At 52.0% G+C, this 26,664-nt stretch overlaps 7 protein-coding genes across 7 annotated transcripts; 2 read left to right on the top strand and 5 right to left on the bottom strand.

The window, feature by feature from the left end:
- Positions 1-563: 563 nt before the first annotated feature.
- Positions 564-6,429, bottom strand: SCP_1100140 (hypothetical protein; the record flags this gene model as incomplete). The annotated part of the gene is made up of 19 exons (XM_027762451.1): positions 564-712; positions 766-1,611; positions 1,666-1,787; positions 1,860-1,938; positions 1,993-2,133; positions 2,191-2,310; positions 2,361-2,474; positions 2,529-2,573; positions 2,653-2,739; positions 2,792-2,866; positions 2,916-3,065; positions 3,118-3,231; positions 3,285-3,443; positions 3,498-3,620; positions 3,692-3,994; positions 4,074-4,238; positions 4,293-4,442; positions 4,498-5,977; positions 6,028-6,429. The coding sequence occupies 19 exons, from the start codon at positions 6,427-6,429 to the stop codon at positions 564-566; spliced, it is 4,824 nt and encodes a 1,607-aa protein (XP_027618252.1).
- A 498-nt stretch (positions 6,430-6,927) lies between these two features.
- On the top strand, positions 6,928-8,657 carry SCP_1100130 (COP9 signalosome complex subunit 4; the record flags this gene model as incomplete). Its single annotated transcript, XM_027762450.1, has 5 exons — positions 6,928-7,407; positions 7,456-7,559; positions 7,612-7,878; positions 7,926-8,541; positions 8,598-8,657. The coding sequence occupies 5 exons, from the start codon at positions 6,928-6,930 to the stop codon at positions 8,655-8,657; spliced, it is 1,527 nt and encodes a 508-aa protein (XP_027618251.1).
- Positions 8,658-8,751: 94 nt separating this feature from the next.
- SCP_1100120 (Pkinase-domain-containing protein) lies at positions 8,752-11,957 on the bottom strand (the record flags this gene model as incomplete). The annotated part of the gene is made up of 7 exons (XM_027762449.1): positions 8,752-8,833; positions 8,889-9,023; positions 9,076-9,270; positions 9,319-9,667; positions 9,718-10,582; positions 10,636-11,197; positions 11,248-11,957. The coding sequence occupies 7 exons, from the start codon at positions 11,955-11,957 to the stop codon at positions 8,752-8,754; spliced, it is 2,898 nt and encodes a 965-aa protein (XP_027618250.1).
- Positions 11,958-13,235: 1,278 nt separating this feature from the next.
- On the bottom strand, positions 13,236-16,664 carry SCP_1100110 (26S proteasome regulatory subunit rpn-1; the record flags this gene model as incomplete). The annotated part of the gene is made up of 12 exons (XM_027762448.1): positions 13,236-13,436; positions 13,489-13,607; positions 13,667-14,057; positions 14,110-14,438; positions 14,507-14,885; positions 14,938-15,044; positions 15,098-15,244; positions 15,299-15,693; positions 15,750-16,174; positions 16,225-16,389; positions 16,441-16,497; positions 16,545-16,664. The coding sequence occupies 12 exons, from the start codon at positions 16,662-16,664 to the stop codon at positions 13,236-13,238; spliced, it is 2,835 nt and encodes a 944-aa protein (XP_027618249.1).
- Positions 16,665-16,917: 253 nt separating this feature from the next.
- Positions 16,918-17,700, top strand: SCP_1100100 (hypothetical protein; the record flags this gene model as incomplete). Its single annotated transcript, XM_027762447.1, has 6 exons — positions 16,918-17,001; positions 17,076-17,170; positions 17,231-17,315; positions 17,384-17,510; positions 17,566-17,621; positions 17,674-17,700. 6 exons carry the CDS (start codon positions 16,918-16,920, stop codon positions 17,698-17,700), a joined length of 474 nt encoding a protein of 157 aa, XP_027618248.1.
- Positions 17,701-18,103: 403 nt separating this feature from the next.
- Positions 18,104-20,041, bottom strand: SCP_1100090 (predicted protein; the record flags this gene model as incomplete). The annotated part of the gene is made up of 7 exons (XM_027762446.1): positions 18,104-18,396; positions 18,454-19,268; positions 19,322-19,471; positions 19,528-19,654; positions 19,711-19,761; positions 19,821-19,934; positions 19,993-20,041. 7 exons carry the CDS (start codon positions 20,039-20,041, stop codon positions 18,104-18,106), a joined length of 1,599 nt encoding a protein of 532 aa, XP_027618247.1.
- A 1,592-nt stretch (positions 20,042-21,633) lies between these two features.
- On the bottom strand, positions 21,634-23,712 carry SCP_1100080 (hypothetical protein; the record flags this gene model as incomplete). The annotated part of the gene is made up of 6 exons (XM_027762445.1): positions 21,634-21,918; positions 21,973-22,194; positions 22,256-23,094; positions 23,146-23,240; positions 23,365-23,581; positions 23,637-23,712. 6 exons carry the CDS (start codon positions 23,710-23,712, stop codon positions 21,634-21,636), a joined length of 1,734 nt encoding a protein of 577 aa, XP_027618246.1.
- Between the last annotated feature and the right edge of the window lie 2,952 nt (positions 23,713-26,664).

The following is a 26,664-nucleotide window of genomic DNA, read 5'->3' as shown; positions in this document are numbered from 1 at the left end:
GTCGCAGAGCGCTCCCATCACACACCACAAACATAGAATTTTGAATCGCTGTAATCCTTTGCTTCACAAAGAACTGGAGGCATTCTCCCAGCCGTAACCAGAGAACGTGAGGCCGCGGTCACGTGACCATTTGAATGGCGCCAACTCAAACACTTCAGTGCATTCCCAGTGGTAAGGTCAACATCTCATAGTGGTAAATCTTTTAGTTGAACGCAATTCACGGCGGAGCCAGAAGGTTATTGAGGAAAGCTTCTGACAGCAAGATGGCCGGACGCGTTTTCGGAATTCCTGTCGAAACTTTCATGGACGAGTTCGTTCCTGGACGCAATCCATCTCCGTCTAGCGAGGAAGTCGATCGGTGGGCCGGAGACACATACTACATAGCGGCCATATTCTCGATTGTCACTGAGCAACCCTTATGTACCCATTCCAGTGACATGTACGCTGGCAGTCTGCGGAAAACAAGTTCAACTACAGCTGCACTTCCAGATCCTGGTGTCTAGGGTTGGTTCACAGTTTACGAATGATATACAAAGGAGCGACGACATCCCTAGATGTCAAATCTAAGAGAAGGGATATTTTGAACGGTCGAGCTTCGAGACCAATCTACCATTTGACTCCGTCGGCAAGGGGGGTAGCGGGGGGCTAGGGAATTGCGCCAAAGCCGACATCATCGTACAATGAGGCTGCTCCTCGTCTGTCCCTGAAGGGACTAAGAGGAGAACTTGTAAGTTACTTAGGAGAACAAGAACAACACACTCTTACCCCCTGACTGATCAAACGCCCTTGCCTTCTCCAGTACCGAACCAGCTCGATTCATGAGTGGCAGACGCCTCGAAGGAAGGGTTTTCGCGCGACTGAGATCCGCGCCCACACTCAATGTGAGGGATCTCTGTGGCAGTGTTGCAGATTGGGACTCGTAGACAACTCTGCCTCGTGGGGGTAACCCGATCGGGCGTGGAATATTAGTTCTGCTTGCCTCACTGCCCACCATTGCAGCAGACGAGGACGAGCGCCGCATATCCTCGCCACTGTCATGCATATCATCGAGGTGCTCCGGTTCTATCAGGGTAGGTAGGGCAGAAAAGGAGGATGAAATAGGTCTGGAGAACGCAGACGACAGCCTTCGATTCACTGCAGGATGCGCAGGAAGTCCAATTGAGCCTCTACTTGCTGGAGGTTGTGAGAGATGTTCGCCGGGTGCTGATAATGCAGGCACCGACACCTTGGTTGAATTGGACGAGGTATCTGGAATGGCGCTGGATGGCACTCTGCTCTGAAAGACGGGTGACGAATCTACAGCAGGAACCATCCCTGCTTGTGAGAGGGAAAACCTGCTACTGATCGTACCAGATCGGGAACGCAAGCGTGTGACAGGCGAAGTAGTGCTCCGTCGTGCAATGGAATCCTTCTGAGATGTTTCAGTGGTGGAGATGAATCCTGAACTGAAAACCTGCATATGCAAGTCCATATGGGTGAATCTTGGGACTCGACGAAGCGTCGCAGTGTTCGTGATAGCAATTTGTGGGATAGACAGGCTTTGCTCGATCTGATGGACACCACCAATCGCGGCAGGAGGGTATATATCCAGGAAGGGATATACCGAGGGATCTTTTAAAGTTTGAGAAGACTGTTAGGAGCTATAGGATAAGGAAACGTACTAACATATCACGAATGTAGGACATTCAGCTTCCAGTCTCATAGGAACTGCAGGATTGTTACATGGACGACCCAAGGAACTAGAGGGGGACGTCTCTATCAGAGAACCAATTAGACTGTTAAAATCACTGAATGGTACGACAAAGAAGCAGGTGAGTCAATGTAGGCCGAAAAAACACAAGGCCAAGAATCCAACATACTTATGCTTCGTCGCATACCCGACGTCCAGTGTATTAGAGGGGTAGATGTCTAAGATGTTGTGTGGGTAAATTGATGGATCTGCACGAACACAATTAACTGACATCACCATGAATCCGTACAGATACGACGCACACAAATCAAAGATCGGATACGTCACACGAAGCTTCACAGAGACAGAGAGGTCTGCGAACCTCGATCCCGTGGTCCGCCCCGGCTGAGCTGGGATGACGGATGGATAAATCTCGTTCAAGCTGGCCGGATATACGGCAGGATCTGAAAGCACCGGTCATTTTATCACACCATATACACCAAGGAAAACCGATGACATACAGAGAATGGGACGCGGATAGTGCATATCAAAAGTACTACTGGTATTTTCCATGGGTATCAACGCTACTTGGCTAGCAGCTGGGTAGATTTCGTCCAGATTCCAGGGGTGAACTGCAGGATCTAAATGAATATTATGGGAGCTGTCGTTGTCCGTATGAGGCATCACGCACAAGGTGTCACCGAAGGATAGTCCTTCGGCAAGCCCGACAGAGAGCTAGCGGGTGACAACAGGTTCCCCTTGTGTCCTGAGTCTGCTACGCCGAGTTGGCCGGCGGTCTGCCCAGCTGAATTTACGGTCGACACCAGAGATGGGATGGCATGCCTAGTTAGTTGCTTACCGAAGTGATTAGCAGGAGACTCTCCAGGTGCCCGAGTATCTGTATCTAAATGTTTGCGTAAGAACACCGTAAGTTAACCCGTAGAACGTTATCTTCGTGCAGAAACAGAAAGTCAGGTACAAACCTTCTCCAATCGCCTTGTCGCCTCCAGAATCATGATTAACCTCCGAGGTTGCGGGATACGTTGAGCTGAAGGGATCCACTGCTGGATCTGGCATCGCCTCATCAGGACAGATAAGACGAAGCGACATTGATATACAGACAGAGCCTCAAATGCGGATATGCAACCCCGGTCTCCACGGTTAGTTCTACGAGATCATGAGAATCAGCCGCTGGATCTGTCAGTATTTCAGTAATGTATCATTCGAGAACAGGGATGGAACACACAAAGATGTAGTGCTGGGTAAGCAGACATGTGGCACGTAGTTGCCGGTGCCGTCCCTGAGTCATCCTTCGGCGAAGAAGTTAACAGCTGAACTGAATGCCGTTGAGCCCATGGATAGATGAAGTCGAGGTTGTACGGATAGACCGGGGAATCTATGGACAGCAACGTCAGACACCATTCATAGTCTCGCACAAATAATCAAACCGGGATGTTGCGTCGAAAATTGGGCGTCAACTGCAAGAGAAATTGACTCGTTGCATGGAGCTGCACCTTTACGAGGGTAGATCTCATCCAGATTCGATGGATACACCGCTGGATCTGCAGAATTGGAGTTAAAGCACGAAATGTATGGAACCAACAGCTGAACATACACAGCTGAACAATTGGATACCCCCTTGACAAATTGGATTGCACGTCATGACCTTCTGTCACCTCGGTAGGATTGCCGTTCGTTAGTAACTCAGATTTGGCCGGCTTTGTCACGCCGTCTACACTGGGATATATCACCACATGAGGATATACCGGTTTATCTAGAGTTCACTGCATCAGTAAGGAAAATGTGTAACGTGTGGATTCAACCATACAGATCTGCAGCACGGGATATTGCCCATAAAATTCGATACATATTTCCTTCTGCCTAGTTTCGTCGACAGCCAGGAGGTGAGTGATAGCAGGGTAAAGATCGAAGAACGGGTAGACAGCCGGATCTGCACACGACAGTGAAAAATATGATGAGACCAATCCGTGCGGCAGGACACGCCTGCTTTGGAAAACATACATAACACCATGGTCGGATATCTTGATGTTGATGTGCTAAGGTCAACCGTTTCGAGAGACCTCCGAGACCCTGTATACGGCCATTCGTGCTTCCACGGCGGGGTGTTTGATTTAGCAGAAGAGCCCATGTACGGCGTAACTTGCTTGAATGGCGTTGTCTGTGACTTTGCCGTTTCCGTGTACGGCCATACATGCATCCACGGAGCAGTGTCCGAAATATCGTCACGAGTCATTGAACCATAGTGTTCCGTATCTGCAACTATGACAGTCGGGTACAAGTCGAAAAAGGGAAACACCGCAGGATCTGGATGTAGGTGAAAGATGAAAGAATCAGTGCGATACGTTGATACAGAGAGAGACACGAAAGTCTACTGCGGACGCACATAGATTGAAATACGGGTACCCGTCCGAAGAGCCTACGGTACTTGGTGCGCTGACTTCGGGCGCCGGGACTCCTTCGCCTCCTGCATGACAGGAACGCGTTGGGAGAGTGTAAACGGTCGGCGGAAGCGCTGGATACAAATCAAAGAACGGATATACCGCAGGATCTGCATAATCAGGTCAATGTCTTCAGCATCGAAGAAAGCACAAGTCAGACATACACCGCCTTAAGTGGGGACACGTGGACGAAGTCCCTACAGGACTCTGTATCTGGGTTAGAGATGCTACATACGGCCATACTTCCTTCCATGGGACAGGCTCCGAAATGCGAGACATTGTCAGGAGATCGTTTTGACTCCGATGCCTCGTACCTGTGGGAAAGAGTCATAAATACAGATGGAACTGAACCCTGATGGTCTGTCGTACCCTGTATAGTTCTGACTGCACATTGCGTGTTATAGTATGGCCAGATGTGACTCCAGGTGGATACCTCGATACAACTTGGATCTGTAGGCCACGGGTGATCTGCATGCGTTGGGCGGGAGACTCTCCCAGCCTTCGATCCATTCAGTAATGCGCGTTCGCCTGATCCTGGAGAAGACGTGTCGAGGGGGTCGCTGTGCCGTGGAGGGGAAGGGGGTCCAATAAGAGAAAGAGACGCTGAGATCGTTGTGGTAAGAGGCGATAAAGGAGCGTCTTCTAGGACTCGCAGCGCGATATCGGGAGAGGGCAGCCGCGTCGAGGGCGTTGACCAGTGATGGTCATCATTATCTGGGGGGCCAAACGATGTGCAAGTCGAAGGAGTAAGAGGTGCATCTTCCAAGGCACGCCATGCGATATCGGGGGAAGGCACCCGCGTTGACGGTACAGACCATTGGTAGTCGTCGTCATCAGGAGGACCAGGCGATGTGCAGACGGAGGGACTAAGGGGAGCGTCTTCCAGAGCACGCCATGCAATATCGGGCGTGGGTAAACGCGTAGATGGAACCGACCATTGGTAGTCGTCGTCGGGAGGGCCGAATGAGGTGCAGATGGATGGGGTAAGGCACACCGAGCCCTCAAGTCGCCTGTCCAGATGAACGGAAGGTGGATACACCCACGACATTATAGAGGCACTTTCATCATAATCGGGAGGTCCGGCAGACGATATGGACCAGGTATACTCATCCAGATCTAGTTCAGCCTCAGCGTCATAACTGGTACTGGTATCGCGTAGATCATTAAGGGTATTGGGCATATTTGCAGGATCAAGGCTCGTCTGCCCTGTTGGGGCTAACGGGCTTCGAGAAAGAGCCGCCCCAACTCGCCATGAGTTCACGAGGTTGTCTATGCTGTTCTTGGGATTGGGAGATTCGACCTCCTGTACTATTGGTGATAGAGCGTGGAAGATGTTTAATTCACCATTCGGACTCGGGGGCGGTAAGAGATGTGGAGCGGCTCTGGCTGCAGACGACGTATCGAAGCGGTCCAGTAGAGACAACTTTTTTGGAGCAATGCGAGCCGCTGCCCTCGCCTGCTGCGTGAGGGAGGACTGGTCTAATTGGTCATCCTCGATAAACGTCGTCCTGCTATCGCCACGCCAGTGCGAAACAGACTGCCGACGGGAATGTGTCACAGAATAGGGAACATCTGCCACGTCCTTGCGATATGAAGTAAGCCAAGTATCATACCAACGTGCCTTGGACATGTCTATCTCGAACTCAATTTGACCACTGATCGGCAGCTGCTGGACAGGAACAGTTGGAGATCGCGCCTCAAACAAGTGTCCCCAAAGTAACTGCCAGGATTCGTCTGAAATCCGCGGGGCCAGAGAGAGTCCGCTTTGGTTGGTGCGCAAGTATAGACATAAACCGACAGAGCTCGGCAAGCCGTACTCACGGGCTATGGCACTCAACTGCCCTCCCATCTGTACCCCATGCTCAGTACGGCCTCAATCACTATCAATCCCGCACTCACTGTGTAGAACAACGGCATCAGAAGTCCGTGAGATAATCGGTCGGGAGAACCATTTGATAGGGTATGTCCAAGTTGACCATGCTCTCTCGTAAAGGATGGGGGAGGTATCACAACGACAAGCCATTTGGGACCCCTCTGAACCACTCGCTCGCGAGACTCTCGAGGGCCAGAGTGGACGTAGGTAACAGATGGTCCTCTACGGCCAAGGGGAGTAGAGGTCTCTGCTGAGGTAGGAAACGGCTGGGGAGTGTGCGTTTCATAATCCGTTGCACTCCGAGGAAGCGGTGTCTGCGCTTGCCCGGTGTAGTCATTGTCAGTTTCTGGCGGAGTGAGGGGTTGGATAGCACCGGGAAGCTCGAAGGTGTATGGTCTATGACCGGTGTTGTAGAGTAAATGAGACATGGTAGTACCTCGGCCGAGGACGGAACGAATGGAATGATATTTGCTGACTAGCAGCAGTAGCAGATTAGAGAACTGTAGGAGGAACACCGACGATACTGGCAACTTTATGGGAAGACCTTCGTGGACAGGTGAGGGAGTAGAATCGCTGCAGGATTGGCCAACTGTTGAGATATATGGCCCGTGGATGGACACTGATGGATCACAATATCAGTCACGCACAGACGTATGTAAGTCGAAATCCCCAAGACAACCTGGGAAGGTCTCAACCTGTTCGGGAACAGCTGCAGTCCACGAAACTCGTTCTCTCAGACAACAGAAGGGTGGCTGAGTAATGTAGTGCACAGCGACATTTACCGTGACATAGCAGGCCGTGCCACGAGCCTGAGAGTGGACGACGGTATAACTGCCAAATACGGAGAGCTATTCGTCGACCGTTTCGAAGGGCTGCTTTCCTTGCTCCGGCCATGCGCGTTCTCTGTCTTATATCGTACAGCAGTCATGTTGACTGCAGTGGATTTTAATCGTGTTACTTGGAGAATGGACATGTCGAAAATTCTGAGTAGTGGCGCCGCTGAGTCTTCGGACCGCGCGTCGCGATCTAATCTTATCTCGACCACTGGACGCGCGTCCGCCGCCCTCTTACTCAACGCCACAGGCATCGACCTGCTTCGTACGGCAATGGAAAGCAGACTTGCCCAAATTACTGTGCTCAACCAGAAGGACAAGACTTCAGCATACCAATCCATACTTGCTGAAGTCCTATCTCGCCCGGATCAAGCGGAGCTTGCCAAAGACATTCATACGATCGTGGAAACCGTGGTGCAAGACAATGTTGGGCTGATAATTGGTCGACAAGTCCTATCTGAACTTGTCAAGGCACTGGCAGAAGGAGCTGTGAAGAACAATGAGTTGAGAAAGCGTGTCGTGGAGGATACGCTTGCTACTGTCCAACCGCGCCTCGTGAGCTATGAAGAGCAGGTGAGTAGCCAGGGTCTCGATCATGGCATGACATAGAGACTTCGCCAGGTCAATTCTTTGCGATTCCAACTGGCAGATCTTATAGAACAGGAGGAAGAATGGAGCGAGGCTGCACGCGTTCTGATGGGTATCTCTACGGATTCGGGCCAGCGGTGAGCAGTGAACGTCTTCCCGTAAGATCCAACTGAATCCCTACTTTGTCAGAGCCATGCCCGATGATGCGAAACTGCGTTTATACGTACGAATAGTCCGTCTTCTACTCGAAGATGAGGATTCCGTCCAAGCCGAAACATACTACAACCGTGCTGCATTACTCGTTCACTCGACCACAGACAGGGTGACTCTCCTCCAGTTTAAGCTTTGTCAAGCTCGCATCAGTGATTACACACGAAAATTCTTGGAAGCTGCGAGCAGATATCATGAACTGAGCTACTTTGCTGAGATAGACGAGGATGAGCGCCGGCATATGCTGTAAGATGATTCATTCTTGTTTGTTTTCTCTCGCTGATATCCAGCAGATCCGCTGCGGTTACGTGCGCTGTCCTTGCACCCGCTGGACCCAACCGATCTCGCGTGTTAGCTTCTCTTTGTCGCGACGAACGGACCACAGACCTCCCCAATTACAACATCCTGCTCAAGATGTTCCACGATCGTATTCTACGTTCTGCCGAGATCCAGGAGTTCGAGGGAACACTGAAACCGCATCAACTTGCAAAAATCTCACTATCATCCAACGACCGTCTGGCATCTGCGGTTGCTGATGACGACGATGTGGATGACCCGAACGCCAGCAAGCGCACGGGCCCATCCACAGTTCTTGACCGAGCCGTTATGGAGCATAACCTCCTAGCGAGTTCGAAGATCTACAATAATATCACCTTTCGCGGTCTCGGAGCTCTTCTCGACCTCACACCTGGTGCAGCAGAGACGATGGCTAGGAAGATGATTGAGCAGGGTCGCCTGAAAGGATCGATAGACCAGGTTGAAAAGCTTATCTGGTTTGAAGTCACCGGGGAAGAGGATGACGCGCAGGGTAAGGTAGGAGGACTAGGAGACGTGGAGCAAGTCGCAGAGGACACAGGAGCACCATTCACGAAACGTTGGGACATGCAGATCCGCATGACCGCGGCGAACGTATGTTATATGGATTTATCTTATGCGGAACTACGCTCAGGTCACGCTCTTTTTAGGTCGAATCGATTGTACAACACTTGACGGAGAAAGGATTGGTGACGTTGACTCAAGCGTGATCTGACTGAGTGACGATGGCTAGTAGTACTTGATATGACAGTCCATGGGTCTGTACGAGCCCTACATTGCGTGCGGACGGCGTGAGCATAATCGTTACCCCTCAATCTTCCTGCGCTTCTTGGCACGTTCGCGTTTAGTCTCCAATTCGTGCCACTCTCCCTCCAGTGTAGAAAGTCTGTGACGAGTTAACGTTAGTTCAATGCATTAGCAACACATGTCTATGGACAAACCCGACGGGTGGCGTGGGCTCAGGCAGTTCTTGACAGAAGTAAGGGGCATCGAGGGCCTGCAATGCTGTGATGCGTTGTGCGGGATCGTATGTCAATAGCCGCTCCGCCAAGTCAAGGCCAGCGCTAGATAGCCATCTGTCCAGTATCGGTGAGCAACATCCATACCATGTACGTTTTGGATACTCACTTGTCAAATAGGCTTCTAAAATGATTTGGTATCATTTCCTTGGGTTTAACAAGTTCGTACCAAGGTAAACTCGTGACATTCCGCCATCGTTCAACGGTAGGAGTTCCTAGTATCTTGTAGATGACATCGAGCTGATGAATCTCGTCATTACCTTGAAAGACGGGCTTCTTTGTGAACAGCTCGAGCATGATGCATCTTGGGCAATATGAGCACAATAATGTCACGAAACAAAAAGTATCATACCCAGCACTCCACATATCGACTTCAGGACCATACACTGTGCTTCCGAACAACAGTTCTGGAGGTCGATACCAAAGAGTGATGACACGGTTGGTGTAGTCGCTCTTCCTACGTTTTTGATAGAACCGCGCCAGGCCAAAGTCTGCAAGCTTTAGCTCTCCCCGATTATTGATCAAGATGTTGGAACCCTTGATGTCCCGGTGTATAACTCCCTTGTGATGAAGATAAGCTAGACCTGCAAGCATTTGACGGCAAAACGATTTGAGATGGGCCGGAGAGAAAGTAAATTGAGTCTGAGAGAGCACTCCGGTTAAGTCGTGATCCATGTACTCAAAGACCATATAGACAGAACCTGGAAATTATCAGAATAAATGATGTGCAAAATACGAGTTTCGTACTCACCGTTAGAAACCAGCATTTCGTACAACCTGACAACGTTGGCATGACGTAGAGACTGAAGAAGTTTGATTTCTCGCATAGCGGTGACGGGGAAGCCGTCTCGTTCTGCTTCCATGCGAATCCGCTTAAGTGCAACGAACCTCCCATTACTGGTGTTCCGTGCCTTGTAGACCTTGCCAAATGTACCCTCACCAACCTGGCTGATGATGGCATATAGCTCATCCCTTGGGTCTTTGACAGGGGTCATAGGTCTCGTCATATCGGTCTCTGGTCCGGCGTCCTGCACCTGAAAGCGAACCTCCCCATGCTGGCTGTCGACAAACATCCCCGTGTCTTCAAGAAGGGATGAATGGCAAGACGTCTCCTGTCGGCGACCAGAGATTCCCGAGGGTCGAACTTCGTTCTTCGGAAGGAGAGAAGACCTATGTTCGTCAGAAATGAACATTTCCGCGCCCCGCTGGCGATGAGCAGGTATAATTTCTTTCTCCACGCGTGTCCGCTTAACATCAGTGGCTGACTGTGAAGTGGAGACAGACGTCGAAAGTCGAGACTGAGTTGTAGAAGGAGGAGAAATGCGGGATGGCTGACGATCGGCGCTCGTCTCAGGCTCCTCATCATCATCTCCTGGAAAGAACCTCTTAACGGCAGAACTAGCCTGGCCAATAGGCCTGAACCCCGCACTCTTGGATGAGATGATACGCTGCGTAGCTGTACTAGAGGATCTGCGGCGCGCGTCTGTGGGAGAACTCGTAGGGGATGCGGGTAAAGGCGTCCGCGAAAGATTGGGTAGATCTGACGGTGGTGGCATAGACACATCGTCGTTTGGTTCGGCACGTTTTCTCCCACTTCGTGATGAGGGGAGCATACGCTGTAAATAGAGTGAGCGAATGCTATCGTCATGCTGCAGTACAGGCCACTCACCTCAGCACGCTTCCCGTTAGTATCAGCTTTCCCATTCTGCCTGGCAATGGGTAATACGTCCGTCGATCGAGGTAGAGGGGTCCTAGAAAGTGATAGGGCAATATCGCTTATTGACGTGGCAACAGGCAATCGATGCACCGTGCGTGGCCGCTCCTTTGGGCTTCGACTGGGGCTCCGGCTCCTACTTCTGCTCGTGCTAGTAACCGAAGAGAGGCTTCGTGGACGTCTCCGCCCTCGACTGTCCGTACTGCGAGGACTTGGGGGTGACGATGTTGGTGATCTGGAATACCTCCTTGGCCGTTTATTCCAGTCGCCGCCGCGACTCCTGTCAGTGGGACTACGACTGCGACCACCAGCACGGCCCACGCGACTCGGATCCCTCCGTTGACGTCTAGGCGAATCTGAGGAGTGCGAGCGACCGCGGGAAGACCGTCGGGAACGGTACGAATCAGCAGGGGACCGGGATCGAGCCAACGAGGGTGAAGGTGAGCGGCGCTGTTGTCGTTTTGCTGCAGGCCTCCCATTTTTGTGGGAGGTGTTTTGCGACTCTCTTCGAGTCCAACTGTCCATGGACATCAAGAAGATGACATACTGGGATATCAAGGAACGCACTTGTTCAATTGCCCATCATCCGTACGCCAGTCACGCTTCTGCTTGTGATTCTGCTTTTTTCCACCCTTGGAATAACCTTTGTTTGAATGCTGATTGCGGTTATAGTTGTAGCTGCGTTGTCCTTGGGTGCCAGTGCGAGGATTTGATTGCCATGAGGCGGCTGGCTCCCAAGAGCGATCCTCGCGCCTGGAATTCTCTGAGAGTGGTCCTGACAATGGCCTGGAGGATTCCTCCCATGGACGAGGCTGGTCCTCAGCTTGTTGTTGTTCCCAACCTGAATCACGTCGCCAGCCACCACCTTCCCTACGGTCATCCCTCACCCATCCCTCACTTTGCCTGTCGTCGGAATATCGACTTCTACCCCTCTCCCGGTGGTGCCCGGACATAGATTTACCTTCTGGCCATTGATCATAGCCGTTGGATCTGTCATAACGGGAAGGTGCCCATGACGATGACTCCGGATGGGATGGTGGGGGATAGTCTTGACTGTATCCATCCCACGATCGACCTGGAGCATGGACGTCAGAGCTACCACGAGTAGCCCGAGAATCTGCCTCTCGTTGGTCTGAGGTGTCATGGTCATCCCTACTAGAACTGCCATAATTGTCTTTGGTGGAGCTGGAATAACCGTAGCGGTCGTGCAACGGGTCCGCAGTTCGCCAGTCCTCAGCATCACGACGACTGCGAGATGAAGAAGCTTCTCGATTCATGTTGTAGCCCGTTCTTGACGAGGGTGGCGTTCGGTAGCCCTCAGACTGATGAGAATAAATATGAGGGTGAGAGAACACTTCAGAACGAGACTCTTCCCCTCGTGGGACCAACAGTGGTGAAGCTGCCCCGCCTTCATCCAAACTGTCATGCTGTCTCCTTGACCGGCCTTGAGAGGGATGCATCCGTGGCAAGTGTCTGAAGCTTGCGAGTAAAATGATGGGAAGAGGTTAGGAAGGTCGATTTGGACGCGCTTGCGTTACGTTACGGTGAATACGGTATTCGTCGTCACAACACGTAACGCGAGCTTGTACCAGTAGCTTCAGATTCTCTGGCTGCCGCTCAATACCATTGATAATATGCCATCCAAATCACTCAAAGGGTAGGGTAATTCTTGTCAAGAACTTGGTAGAATTGTGCAGGTTGGTGAGGTCGGTAGCCAAGGTAGAATCAGCATAGCGTCTGAGGAGATTTGGAGGTGAAAACCTTGTACTTACACGCTAAGATATCTCCTGCGAACAAACAAAACTGAAGGCCGCAGACTCTCAGATAGGGGATGCAAGCACAGGCAATGGAAGTACTAGTGGTGGCAGGAGGGGCCGTAATTGTCTCGTGTAACGTCGGCCGCTCGCAGTGGCCGCTCACCGGAACCGCCTGTCAACCTTGCATCTCTATATCGGCCTAATCGTGCATGAACGGCATGAAATGTGATGGAAATATGTGCATCGCGGCAAAATACCTGCGTGTGAGATAGATGTAACGGTGGTAAGGCTTCAAGAGGTAGCCACAACACCAGTCAGGCTCCTGCCCATCCTTCCCGGGGAGGTAGGGGGCTTTATCCCAGCGGCCAGAGCGTGACGGCGCTATCAGCCACAGCTCAGCCACATATCACGTGCAAAATTCAAACTCCCTACTCCTATTTCCCCTACGTCCCGGCCCCCGGGAACTGTACGAATATGCATGCCCTCAGTGAAGATTCCTGGTAGTAACTAATATGGAGGCTCGAACTCGGCACTTGGTGCACGGACTTGGATTTGAAGCTCGGACTCTGGTGCTTCGTAGGCGTAGCCACGCGCAAACCCTCCCAGGTATCGAAACTAGCAGCTGTTATGGCTTGTCTCCAAACACATCTGCGGAATCTGGATGGGCTGGCTGTCGTGTTGCGCAGTAAACCGTCTACCGACAGAAGCTTTTGACACAATTTCGTGAGACTAAAGAGGACGGGCCACGACGCGGAAGGTGCAGCAGAACAACTAGATTCGTGCAGAACATCTGCAAAACTACAACTCCATCTTGTCCTCTTTCTCCCACCCCGGGTTTTTCTGGAGGACGACGAAGCCTTCCAGGATGTGCGCGAATGGTATGTACTCCTCCGTCGCCAACTCTGCCCGTTCTGTCGTGCCCAACCGCACGGGCGTCTGATGCGTCTGGAAGCCGGAGATCGTTCTTGGCTTCCCGGCCTGTCCCACTACGTCAACAGCCTACAGAACGGAATCAGCAAGTAGTAAGTGACACGAAGGAGTATCATCGCACCTGACCGACACGGACAGTCACAGGGAGGCTGTTCAGCTCCTCGTCGAGCGTGATCAAGAACCTCGGATACATCGCAGTGACGAGGAAGTACAGCATCCAGTGATACTTATCGAGTACGACTGTCAGAACAACAGCATCAGCATGGGCCGGGAGAGACTACAGAACCACGCAAGCTTACATGCTTTCGCATCGGTGAATGCGGTCAGTGTCGCCAGAAGACCAGCCACAGCCGTTTTGCTCATGATGTTGCGATCCGAGAAGAAGGGGTTGATCGTGATTGTGCCCTTGCCCATATGAACAAGGCCCTGCGCTATGCGGACCATGAAAAGACAATCGGGTTCTTTGTGATAGTAGCCTGCTAGCTGCCGCAGCATCTGCGCGAGTCGCGCGTTGTTCGTGCCTGCACCGACAAGGCCCATTGCGAAGATGGCGTTGAGCGCAACTTGCAGGTCGTTATCGTGGCTGTACTTGGAGAGCGTATCGAGGATGGGGAGTTGTGGATTTGATGCGCTCACGAGGCCCAGCGCAAGTGGTACGGTTTTCCGGATGACTGGTTCTCCGTAATGCATCTGAGAGAGAAAGTAAGAAACGACAATGTACAATAAGAGTTGGCGCACGTACGAGATGGTTGAACTGTCGTAGTGACATCTCCGAGCCGATCTCTTCACCCATCGCGACCAAAGCAATGCCCAAGACTGCGAACGCCTGGAACGTGTCGTCCTTGACGGGCTCTTCCGGTGTACCTTCCGGCTGCTTCTCTTTCTCCTTCTCCTTCTCCTTCGGTGTCTTGTCGATATGCTCATCACAATGATGGAGCAATGCCTGAACCTTCAGTACCTCACCGGTGCCAGCGTAGGAACACATGTCGACAAGGATCTCCGCCTGCTTGGAGACTTGATGGTCAATAGCGCGCAAAGTCTGGATAGTCGCGTCCGACTGCTCTTGCGTGCCTGTTCACCAGCGACGACAAACCGTTGGCCTGCGAACTCAACGCGAAACGCGCAACTACGAGACGTACCGAGGTAGAGCAGAGCAAGACCGAGCGCCATGAACCGCGCCCACTTTTCTTCAAGCTGCTTCTCGTCGCGCTCCATCAGCGTCTGCAGGATCACGCTGGCGATCTCGCCGTTCGCGCTCCCGGCAAAGATGAAACCCAAGGCAAGGGCAGACAACGACGCGACCTCCATCGACACGCTATCGTCCGCGACGTGTGGTGTGAGCACGGCCAGCAGGTCTTCACGGTATGATCCGGCATAGGCAAGGCCAAGGCCGACGATGGCACTCGTCTTCAGTGGTACCGACTTGTTCTCAACGTACTCGCCGAGGAGAGCCAGTGCCGCGTCTGCCTCAGTTCGAACACCAGTGTTCAGTATACCTGTCGCAAGGAGAGCCCCTGCCTATTTATGGTATCAGCTTAAGACACCGCACAAATTAGGCGACGTAGCTTACCTTGATGTGCTCTTCCGCAGAGTAGGTGTACTTGTCCACATGACTCAAGCCGACATCCGTGTCCCATAGCAGACTGAGACCGAGACTCGCGGCAGCGCTCATCATGCCTACCCATCTACGATCAGACCTCAATACAATCCTGGACGGTAACAATACATACCATGATCCTTGTTCTTGTAGATCCAACTGTTCCCTTCCTCGGCCTCGACCATGAGCTTGTCATTGCCAAACCCGGCGTTGACAAAGGCGTTCACGAACGTTCCTGCCAAATTCGCCCTGGCAGAATCAACATTCGCTGTAGTCGACCCTATATAATATGTGTGTAAACGATCCTTGCGAACATTCATATTTATTTACTCACTTGTGTTCTCCAAGTGGGACTTGTACACGTCTTCGAGGCTCTTGGCTTCCAGCACGCCCAGCTCCTTGCCAAAATCGCGGAAGTGCGCGCTCAACCGGGTGTTGCTCAGGCATTCGAGGAGATCCTCGGGAAGCTCGGGCACTTCCTCGTCCGCGTCGGGGGTAGATGGCGGGTCGAGCCATTCTTTTGGCACCTGCGCACGCGCGAGGAGGAAGGCCAGTTGGCGTTTCATGAGCGGGTTCGCAGGCGCGTCGAAGTCGCTCCGGATCAGGTCTGGATCGCCGAGACGAATTGACAGCGTGAGTGCTTGGGGGAATTTGTGGTGTTGAACGTAGATCTGGTGTGCCGTGCGCAGGAATGAAACGACTTCCGAGGCTGGCAGGAGGTTCACACATCTAATGGCGGAGTCAGGGATAGGCATACGCTGTCTAGCAGAGTAATAGTTGCGCACGCAATCATGTACTGGCATACCCGTTCGTACGTATTGTCGTCCACGATCTCTGATATCCGGTACGCGATCTCGAGTTCTTCCAGCAAGTCAACAGCGTCTGGCTCTGCATTGTGGTGAAGCAGGAACGTTGCGCATTCCATAGCCAACGCATAAAGGTCATTCACGGTGCCGACAATTTCTACCTTCGCCGTCTCCTTGTCAACGTCCGGCTTCTCTTCTTCTTCTTCAAGTGTGCGTGAGCGGTACTCATCGCCGAGTTCTGCTGCAAGATGACGGACATACTCATGTCCCCACGAGCCGGGGTCGGCGAGTGGTGACGAAGGTGGACGGAGCGACGCGGAGAGTAGACGGTAGCGCAGAGTCCCTCGAGGTTGCGTGTCAGAATATGTCATGGCGAGTACGGATAGTATATCGGCAAAGAGACTCTTCAAGCTCATAAGTCGGAAATGCTTCAAAACCACGCGTGTAATCGTACCTTGTTCTCCGAGGGCAGCCATGTCTCGTACAGCTTCTGCAGCTCAGGGTAGTGAGGGTGAAGGAATTTGAGCGGCTTCGGCACAGATGTCATTGATGACGTTGACGTCCTGATTAATGTCCGGAGTGTCTCCAACGCAGACCGGTACAATTCGGTGTCGGACTCCTGCTACGGGTTCAGTACACGCTGATGGTGGACCTTCGAGCCTGCACGCACCTTCAAACGTTCAAAGAGCATTTCCAGCTCATTCTGGAGCTGAATATCCTCTTCCGACTTCGAGATGTCAGACAAATGTCGCGAAACGAAGGTGATGCACTGACCAGGTCGCCCTGCTTGTCATCTTCCTTCTTCTTCCCCTCGCCAACTTTCTCTGGCTCTTTGTCTTTCTTCTTCGGGTCGTCTGCTTTGACTGAGATGGCGAATTTGGATAGGTCTGCCATAATTAATGCGGGAAGTTAGTGGGAGGAGGGAGGACAGCTTGCGTGCATTACGCGTCGCGTCTGCATTTCCACAACGGGAAATGCGCGATTACGCATGATAAGTTCTGTTACACGCATGCTTATCAGCCAAAATGCCGTAATTCCTGTAGCAGACCGCATTCTCAGAAGTTAGAACATGACCTGATTCCACCGTCGACGAAACCTTAAGCTTCATTTCCCTCCTTGCTCCTCGCAATCTCTTCTTAGCATCGCAATGTCTGCAGCCTTCGTCATGTCTGAAGTCCAGCAGAATTTCCCACTCCCCACCCCGGACAAGTACCGCGGAGCAGTTGTCGAGGTCAGTCAGACCCAGCTCCGACTCGGATCCGCGATTCTACATACTGACCCCGCTCATATTTCTATGGGAAACAGGACCTGCAACTGCCGCCGGCGTTCGCACTCCCATCCACCGAAGCCATCTCTCGCGCGATAGAACTGGCGTACGAGCGCGACTTCTCCCATATACCGTGAGTTCACCGCTGCGGACCCTACGAGTCGATCCTCACCTTTTCGCGCTTCTGCTGAAGAGTTCTAGGCCGCAACCGGAAGCCGTTGGGGTATGTCGAAGTTGCAGCGCTCAAGGCGAAGTGGGAGGCTGGGAACGCGGATCCTGTACGTCTACGCGTTCTGCATTAGCCACAGTATCCGTTGACGGCAGTTGACGCGTTTGGGAATACCAGAGCGACAAGGTCTCACAGTACATGACGAAATTCGACCGCTCGCAGGCAAAGTCGTACACCCTCATTACGCCGTCAACGCCACTCGCGGATCTCGAGCAGTTCCTGCAACACAACATCTTCGCACTAGGTATGTTGGCGTAGCCTCCTCACCTGTTCAGTTATTTGACAGTAACATGTACCAGTCACAGATTGGGACCGCAAATTTGTCTTTGCCGTAGCAACATTACAGGATTTAGAGGCGAGTCCTAGCTTCCTCTCGAAGCACCTGCAGTAATATAACTCCCCGTTAGAACTTTGTCTCTCGTCGTGGTTGTTGATTGCTTGTATCTAGTATCTCTCAGCTGTATTTTAGGGTGATATTCTCTTCAGGCCCGATATGTCTAATGCATCTCAACTTGCAAACCATCGCAGCGTGCCAAAATTCCAAGTGCAAGATATAAGACGTACACTAAGAATACAGGGGTATGCAAGAACTAGGAGCGGAATCGGTAGGGAGCGAAAATAACGCGCATGTGAGTATAACCAACATTAGTCCTACGGTAATAAGAATGTAAGCTTGGATATCTGGCCAGGACTCGCACGCGCGGCAGAAGGGCCGACGCAAAGGCGGGGAGCTAGTGGGAACGACAGTGAGTTCAGTGGTACAGGGGGTTGCTGAATGAGCGGGAGGTCACTACCAAGCCAGTCCGAAAGCGCTGTGAAGAGCACGAAAGCGGAGGATCATCGATTCCTCGGTATAGTGGAGGACCAAGCCTGGGTCACGGTATCCATGACACATCTGGGGGAAGCAATACCAAACACGACAGATGGCATCCACGCTACGAGGAGTAGCGCAACGTGCTGCGTGCCGAACGCCGCAGGCGGGCTGTGTCCCGCAAAGACGTCCACGAGAGAAGAGATCACAGCGAGTATCTGCGTGACGGACACTAGCAGCTGAAATGCAAGAATCCGCCACACGAGCGGGCTGAGATGCGCAGGAGAGCGGTCAGGCAGCGCGTAATCACATACTCGGCCTGTAGGCATGGGACAAGGGCATGAGCCAGGCGCGCCGACACTGTGAACCCACTCACGCTGCACGGCACATCTGCTGAGTGGTGCCTGGGTCTCGTCCGCGATGCTCTCCCCCATTGGCGCGAACTCGATCTCGGACTTGGACCACGACGACGACGACGCCGAGTCCGTCGCCCATCGTATCGAGCCGCTCACCACGTCGTCCGCGTCTGCATCCTCCTCCATGTCCGCGTATTCGGTCAATGCATGCGCCACATTCTGTTGCAGCGCCTCCTTCCCCTCCTCAGCGGGCACGGAGAGGACCGGCGGAGCGACCGGCGACGCGCTTGTGCTGGACGCGGCGGAGGGCATGGCAAACGTGAGCGGCGATGGAGACTTCCCTGGGCGACCCTGTGGATTACCCGCGCCCTCGGGCGATGAGCTCGAGGAGCTTGTCGCCCGCCAGGAGAAGGGTAGATGATAACGCTTCGCGTGCTCCGCAAGCAGCGGGGATATTGGCGCCCGCCCGCCGGAGAGATAGTTGGCGCGGGATGCCCGTTGGGATGCCGGGGGGGAGGGAATGGCGTAGAGGATCGTGCTCAGTGTGGGGGTTGTCCTTGGCGAAGTTGCCTCTTCGTTCGGAAGCAGATCCTGCTTAGCTTCTGGGAGAGCCTGCAGTGCGAGGCTGCTCTGCGTCGGTTGCATGGACTGTCGGTACTTGAGGACAGAGGCTCGGCGAGTTGGCAATAAGGTCAGATTGTCGGGTATGGGCATCGTTACCTGGCTGTGATGCTCGAGTCGGTTCCAGGAGAGAAGAAATACAGACGTGCAAGAAAAGAGAAACGAAGGGACGGCAAACAAGAGCGGAACTCCTGCATAGCTCAGGACGCGGACCCTGCATATGCGGATAAATTTCAGCTATCACAGCATTCAAATGAGAATTCGCACCAGACTGGGCTGGTGGTATCACAATGCATGTCATCCTTCGGCTGTATTGCGCTCAGCTTCAGAGCGACGACGATGTATGCCAGCAGGGCTACTGCTGGATATCCGACCATTATTGAGAGAAAGACGGGACGCCATTTGATAACCCCTTGACTAATTAATTTCGTCAGATTAGATCGTCAGATTTATTGACAGATTTGAACTCTTACATCTCCGCCACGGTCACAATGCGAGTTGCGTTGTATGAACGGTATATGACTATAGACGTTGCGAGTGTGACGCATGCGCACATGGCTGTCAGGATGAACCAGGCAGTGGTCATAAGAGTCGCTTGCGCTGGAATGATTGCTTCATTCAAGCGGAGGAGAGGAATGGGAAGACGTGTGACTCACTTATGCAGAACGCTCTAGGCATCAGCAAGGGGTTCATTCTCCAGATCAACCCTTTCGGCGAAATAGTCGGCACTCGGAAGGATTTGGTGCATACGAGAAGTACCACTCACCGAGACAGAATACACCTTGCAGGACGATGTTCATCACGGTGTACGTGAGGGGTATCCAGCAGCAATCTACCACTTTCCTGACCGCCGGAATGCTGAGAAGGCTAGCCAGCAATCCTGCGAATTATTCAACAGTTATTCCCACCGGTAGCTAGAGGATGCGGAGGAGACTTACCGGCCAGAGACAGCGTGAACCATGCAATCTTGAGAGCGTATGGCAGCATGCGTCGTCCTCACCGCAGGGAACAGCGGCGCAGGTCGAACGCGGACCGTGGTCGTCGAGGGGGACGATAAGAAGGAGGGACCACGGAAGAGGCGAGTGCACCCCGGGACGAGGGGGAGAAGCATAGATAATATTGAGAGTCAATACATCAGGCGGCGTGGTATCGCTCGATCAGAGCAGACCCACGGCTGCCACGAATTTGGTAGGAAAGATCCGCGAGCCACACTCCGCGTTCAGTGCTTCCGATGCTGTGATCAAGCGGAATCCAAATCCATCATGACGCTGACAGTCTAGAATCTTGCAAAACTGCCATTTGCATCTTCGGCCATGCGATTGCCAGTGAGGTGGAATTCGAACGGCCACGGTCAATCCCAGCCAGCTCGGGCGACAACAACTGCAACGGTGAGTGAGTTTAGAACTATCTATATAGTACAGTCAACTAGTCCTCACATGGTTAGCCTGCTGTGCGCGTTAAATGCCAAGTCGATTTGTTTCCGTTCAGCCGATCTGAGGGAACTTAAACACTAGATTCGGCTGCTAGATTCGGCCCGCTGGGCCTGCCGCCAGCTCCGGTGTCGAGCGCAATATTCCGCACGCAATTTGGTCGCCAACGCGACCGTTATGTGAAGACAGGCTCCGTCATGGAACTGCCAGAACGGTACAGGCTCCGATACGGTTTTAATATTTGCTCCTACGTAGTGGCCCGTCTCGAGCTGGCGAAAGTCCTAACTTGAAGGATCGAATAGTATTTATCCTCACTCAGTACAGGCAAATCACAGACAAGCTCTGGGGTCCGAATTTTCGGTACCACGCGCCCACCAATATCGGGGCTGTCCTCGTGAATATCTATCTGGTCGCTCTGGAAGACTCTACCAGAGCACGGTTGCGATATTACTGGACAAAGACGATCTATCTATGTACGTTAAGTTAGAAGAATTCTCTTCGCGCGTTGTCCTCCGACTGACGACGCAAGTAGTCAAGCTTTCTACAAGAGAGGTATCTCGATTTTACACTGAGCTCTCTCGCATCATAAATTTACGTCTCGTTCGTCTCAGCATCGGGTCAAGTCTTCTTGTATATACAGGCTTTCAGGCTTTTGTTCGCCTCTCCTCAGAGTAATGCAAAATCGGTTTCCTACATCCTCAAGCGCTGTTAGGTACGGATTTTCAACTTTCGTGTCTGTGCAGCTGTGTTTCAATTCAAGTTGGGCCAGGCTTCGTCAGAATCCATATTGACAAGCTCCAGCTGGTGACACTAATAACTTCTCACCAGTTCAGTATTCAGTCACGACGGGCTGTTTATGCGTTGTCACACGGGAATTGTGGATCATCACACAGACTGACGTGTGCTATGCAGGGCCAGCAACTTGCACCCAAACTCCCACCCGGAGCAAGCATCGCTGTAATTCCGCGACCACACCGTGATTGCGCGGCTACGTCTGTTTAAAAATACAACATGGTGACATCCTTGCAATAGCTACCGCAGCGTTTCATCGTGGCCCCGACAGTGCAGTCAGTAGATGCTATCTATCAGTGCCTAAGAGTAACCTCCCACAGCCTAGTATCCGCCACCTGATTTGCAGCTGCGAGCTCTTCAATGTCTCCCGCCGCGAGTGCTCGCAGTACTTGTTCCCGTGATACCTGACGGCTCGCTTCTCCCATGTACCGAACGAACGTTGCCCTGAAGTAGTGAGGGAGTGACTGCTTCTGCAATCTCTGGATACCACTCCATAGCGACTTCCACGTCAACTATACTTGAACCAATGCCGAGAGGGAAGTCAATTTCTTTCTTACTCAACAGCATCCGCGCATCCTGTCCGCCAGACTGCGGCTGAGGCATGTGGAAAGCAGGTATGAACCAGAACCACGCCATGAATACCTAAGGCCGTTTTATTCAGGATAGATTCGGCGAAAGCTCGACGATCTGGCTTACCTGACCCATAAACAGCTTAACGCGTACTTCTCGCTGGGCGTCCAGCACGATGCCGCCACCACTTCGGGGCGATGAGGGGACATCATACAGCGAGGTTTCCTCAGACTCCAATTTACTCCCCTCGGTATGCGCGCTCCCAGGACTCTCCTCGATCTCATCACGCAACACGCCCCAACTGTCATTTGTCAGAGGCTCCAACAGCTGCGTCACGGTCTTCCCGTCCTTGATGCAGATGAACTGTCATCAATCTTCTATAGGGCGTCTCATACCTGGCAAAGCTCACCGTCTGAGCCTCCCCATTTTGGACAACGCCGTTTCCGACGGTGCCGAGGCGCGCGAAGCTCTTGATCATCTTTGCGTTGTCCCACTTCCTCTCCTTCAATGCGTCGGCGAACGTCTCGGCAGCTCGGCAGTCGGTGTCGATCCTGCGCGTGCCCATATTCCCACTATCGTCCCGCGTATATTTCTCCCAGTCTTCTATATGCCCTACGAACTCGTCATCGTACCGAGCGAGGGAGGCCCACACGCGCGGTCTCCCACCAGATATCCCCACGCCGCGTGCGGTGGCGGTAGTGCGGTCGAGGATCGCGTTCGCAACGCGTATGAGGTTCGCCTTCGTTCCCGAGAGCTCGCTCATGCGCAGCTTGATTTGGGTGAGGCGAACCTTTGGCACCAACCGCGTTTGTGGGGACCCGTGGGCGGACCAGAATCCTGGTGGACCTTCGCGTGCGAGGAGGAGGGACCAGTAATACAGCCATCGGCGCTGGCTGGGGATGCTTACTCCCTGTTTGGGCTTCTTCGACGAGTCCGGCTTCATGCGCCGGGATGTATGTAGCTTGAGCACCTGAGTAAGGTTGGCGGCGGGCTCATTCGCGCATTGAGCGTTCTCTGCTGAACTTTTCACCAGCTCTTTCTTGATTGGATCCTCGCCGATCATAATGCTCTCTACAGGACAGTCTTCGCTCAGATGCTCGTCCGCGGGCATCGCGTTCATCACTTCCTCGGCCCGTGTCGTCGCAAGTGCCTTGCTAAAGTTGCTGTCTTTGGGCGCTTCAAGTTGTGCGGTATTCGTGAGAGTGAGGAGATACGAGCAGGCCATGGTCCCCGATCTGCCTTGGCCGGCTGCAAGGAACAATGCAATACTCGCGTTAATTTTATTAAGTTGATACGTACCTTTGCAATGCAGGACAGCAACACGCTCCGGGGAGCTATCGAGCCATGCATGCATCTCGCGCGCTACCAGAGCAAGCATTGCCAGAGGTGGTGCACTAAAGATGATTATTGAATCCGGTTACACTCATAATGCGATAAGGCGGGTAATACGTGCGAAGCTCTTACGAAGCTCTTACACATTGCGTGCTACATAGGTCCCGCCGTGGAAAGAAGACTTACTGGTGGTCTGGAAACGGATATCTGCTAACTCGGCCGTTGAATACGCTAGAAGGATACGAGTTTTCCTTGACCGGGCAGAAGTTGAATACCCAGAAATCCTTCCCATGTCGATGTTCCAAGAATTTTCTCGCATCCTCCCGTCTGTTGCGGTAGAGTCCTTCGATGCCAGCTGCTGGGTATCCCATCACGATTAATCTGTCGGTTATGTATACCAGATCTCCAGATCACTGCGAATCAGCGTCGGGAGAGCTGCAAGCGGCGGCCTCACTCACCCAAGTCGACGTCTAATTCTCCATCTTTGAACCGGGCTTTGTCTCCAGAAACAAGGAATCGTATGAAGTCAGTCATGATAACCCAGAGGAAAGCTTGCAGTATTGAAACTCTTGCCACAGTTCCAGCATGACCGTCGGGCCTCTCCAGTGAGGTCATGAGCACCAATTAGCGTGCACCAAAAATAGAAAAGGTACAGCTATACGAAAGAGGAAGGTCTTCAAGTTCGACCTCTGGGTGGCTGAAGGTACTACGAAACGTACACCGGCTATTGCAAACTTGGACAAGCCTATGGTCATGACATTTTAGAAGTTGGAAGGTGATATTCACATGCCCTCTCCAAAGAGAATTTATCAAGGTTGTTTTTATTCGTCTCTGGCTGTCATATCAGAGGATACCTCTGGCAGTCTAAGGGGTGATGGGCTATTCAATCAATGAGGGCAACATGATTAGTGAAGATTCTGAGAAACATGGCAGCACATTGAACAAGTTGGATTGACTTGGCACATTGAACTTACATGTCTGAAACATCTAGAAACTGCACAAGGCTATGTGGCCTACAGAGGACTATATAGTAGGAACTTAACAAGCTGAGTGCTGGATTTTGGGGCAGTGAGTGCATATGCCTAATCCCGTCGTATGTGCTCTGTGAGTGCAGTGCATACTCCATGCCCACAATTGATGAGCATGAATGAGATGCCAGAGAGCAGGGCCAAAATGTCTATCATCATTGCTTGCAGGTTCAAGCTAGCCTCATATACCACAAAGAAGATGACCATAACAGTCCTACAGTGCATCAGAATGTCACTCAGGGGGACATGAGTATGCATGAAGACTTAGGCCCCGTTCGGGTGCTCGGTGTGGGCGAACCGGGCCCGGTTTGGGCTGGGTCGGATCAATTGGAATAGGACGGAAGCGGCCTTTTAACGTAGTCATCATTTACATGTCACTCCGAAGTCACAATGATGGAAAAGTACACGTGACACAAAGCCACTGGGTCTCGAGCGTACAACCCTATTCCAGGACAAGGGTGACCTATTGATTGGCTGATCCAAGGTGGCCCAGTCTAGGCAATCCAAAAATGAGTCTGGATCTCTTTCGAAATCAGTCACAGCGTGATGCTGCTCAACCGGTCGCCAGGGCACATCTGCCGGGTCGGTTGGTGTCCAAATCCCGCGGAACCTGTTCGGAACCCGTCTCAAAACCCGGTGTCGCGTTTTGGCAGGAAAACCGAACCGGACACCGGGCTACCGAACGGGGCCTTACACGTTGAGAACTGTGCCTTCTATGCATATTGCGAGGATCCACTGACGATATTGGTCAGGCGACAGTGACAATTACTGGCACAGCCCACATACCCAAGTCTTATGCTGTCCAAAAGATTGCACAGCAGAGCTGACACACCATAGTCGCCACACCATTACAACTAGAGATGAGTAAGGTATTACTAGTGTACATGCGTTACATCGCAAAAGTCATGAACATACTTACTGCATGAAAACAGATTTGTGCTAGGAATGCCGAGGTTCACTTTTTCAGCCTTCCTTTTTCCAGTGACACAGCAAGAGATGAGATGAGAATACACACCAGAGGGTAAAGACAAAATAGCAGGTGACTCCACGACTCAGATCAAGGTTGAGGAGAGGTTTGCTGCCTGATAAAGAATGTATAATTGGCACAAAACTTGCTAATCATTGAACATGAGCACTTGGCATAAACCTGAAGATCGAAGTGTAGGCCTGTAGGATAACATACCAATACAGGCCAGGAAGGTACATGATGGGAAAATCATCATGTATTTGTTGTGATTCCACACAACCCATACATGATAGATCTGAATTGGTGATCAGTCAGCATCAAGCTAACTTTATATATTTCGAGACATACTATAACTGCATCCCTGATGAGCAGAGAAACATAGATGAACGTGAGTTTGACCAGCTTAGATGCCTCAGCAAAGTCAGCATAGAATGAAGCCGGAGACATTCTATGGTCAAAATGGACAAAAGCCATGAATGCACGATACACAATCAATATCCAGATCTATCTCAATGCATTCATTGAATCCATATCCCGACTAAACTAGAGGTCACATCAGGAAAAAGCCCCAAGTGAGGTAGCTGCCGCCATGATTACGTAGACACGTGTAGGGCATGTAGCCGCGCGTTGCTCAATGTACACCTCTGTAGGGCTGTGTAGCCACCACTCACATTTCCATAGCACCATGGAGAGGTTACGCCTATCAAGTGGAGCTTTAAAGCATCTTAAAAATTGAGTTGGTTCGTATGCTACCGTGCATTGAGATCTCAAACGTGCCCAATTCCCGGTGCATGCAAGCCTAAATGTGGGCATCTGCAAAGGGATATCTTGGCTAAGCTGGCTCTTCAGTGACTTGGGACTGTGAATAGACAGTAGATGAACTATGGAATGTAGTGTTGGCATATTTTCTGTGTTTATCTGCTAGCTATATAGTTACAGAACCGATAGCAGCCTGCTTCACCTCATGCTTCAGTCACTGCCAGAGCAGGTCGGGAAGGGCGGGAAGCATTGGCCAGTTGTTACGAACTATGATGGCACCATCAATCACGTGCTCCGTGAACTTGGTAAAATTTGTGGGTCGTCCCAACTCTTGCGCATCCTCTGTTGGCATCACTGTCTTTCTTCTTGTCTCTTGACCTCTCACCGGTGTCTCTCATCAAATTCAGTTGGCTGTGGTGTCACATCTCGCTGCTACTCATCCTCTCAATTTATCTATGCCATTTCTGCCTTTCTAGCCTCATGCAGCTACCTATGCACAAATCTTGAAGTTTAAAGCCTGTCCTTTGAGATATACATGCCCTAGTCTGTCCTCCAGACAGCATATGTACATGCCAGCATCATGCAGTGCGCTCCTCATGACCTCCTGCCCGCACCATGAAGATCGCGGGACACCCAGCATCATGCACCCAGAGGAGAGGACGAAAGCCGGTGAGTGCTCCATATCACGATGTCTGATGATGAACACTCAGCACTGCTTACGATGCATGATGC

This window comes from Sparassis crispa (genome assembly GCF_003851025.1).
Source record: "Sparassis crispa DNA, contig_000011F, whole genome shotgun sequence".
Classification (NCBI taxonomy): domain Eukaryota; kingdom Fungi; phylum Basidiomycota; class Agaricomycetes; order Polyporales; family Sparassidaceae; genus Sparassis; species Sparassis crispa.
Note: the sequence above shows the minus strand (reverse complement) of the source record. Positions and strands in the feature narration are given on the sequence as shown.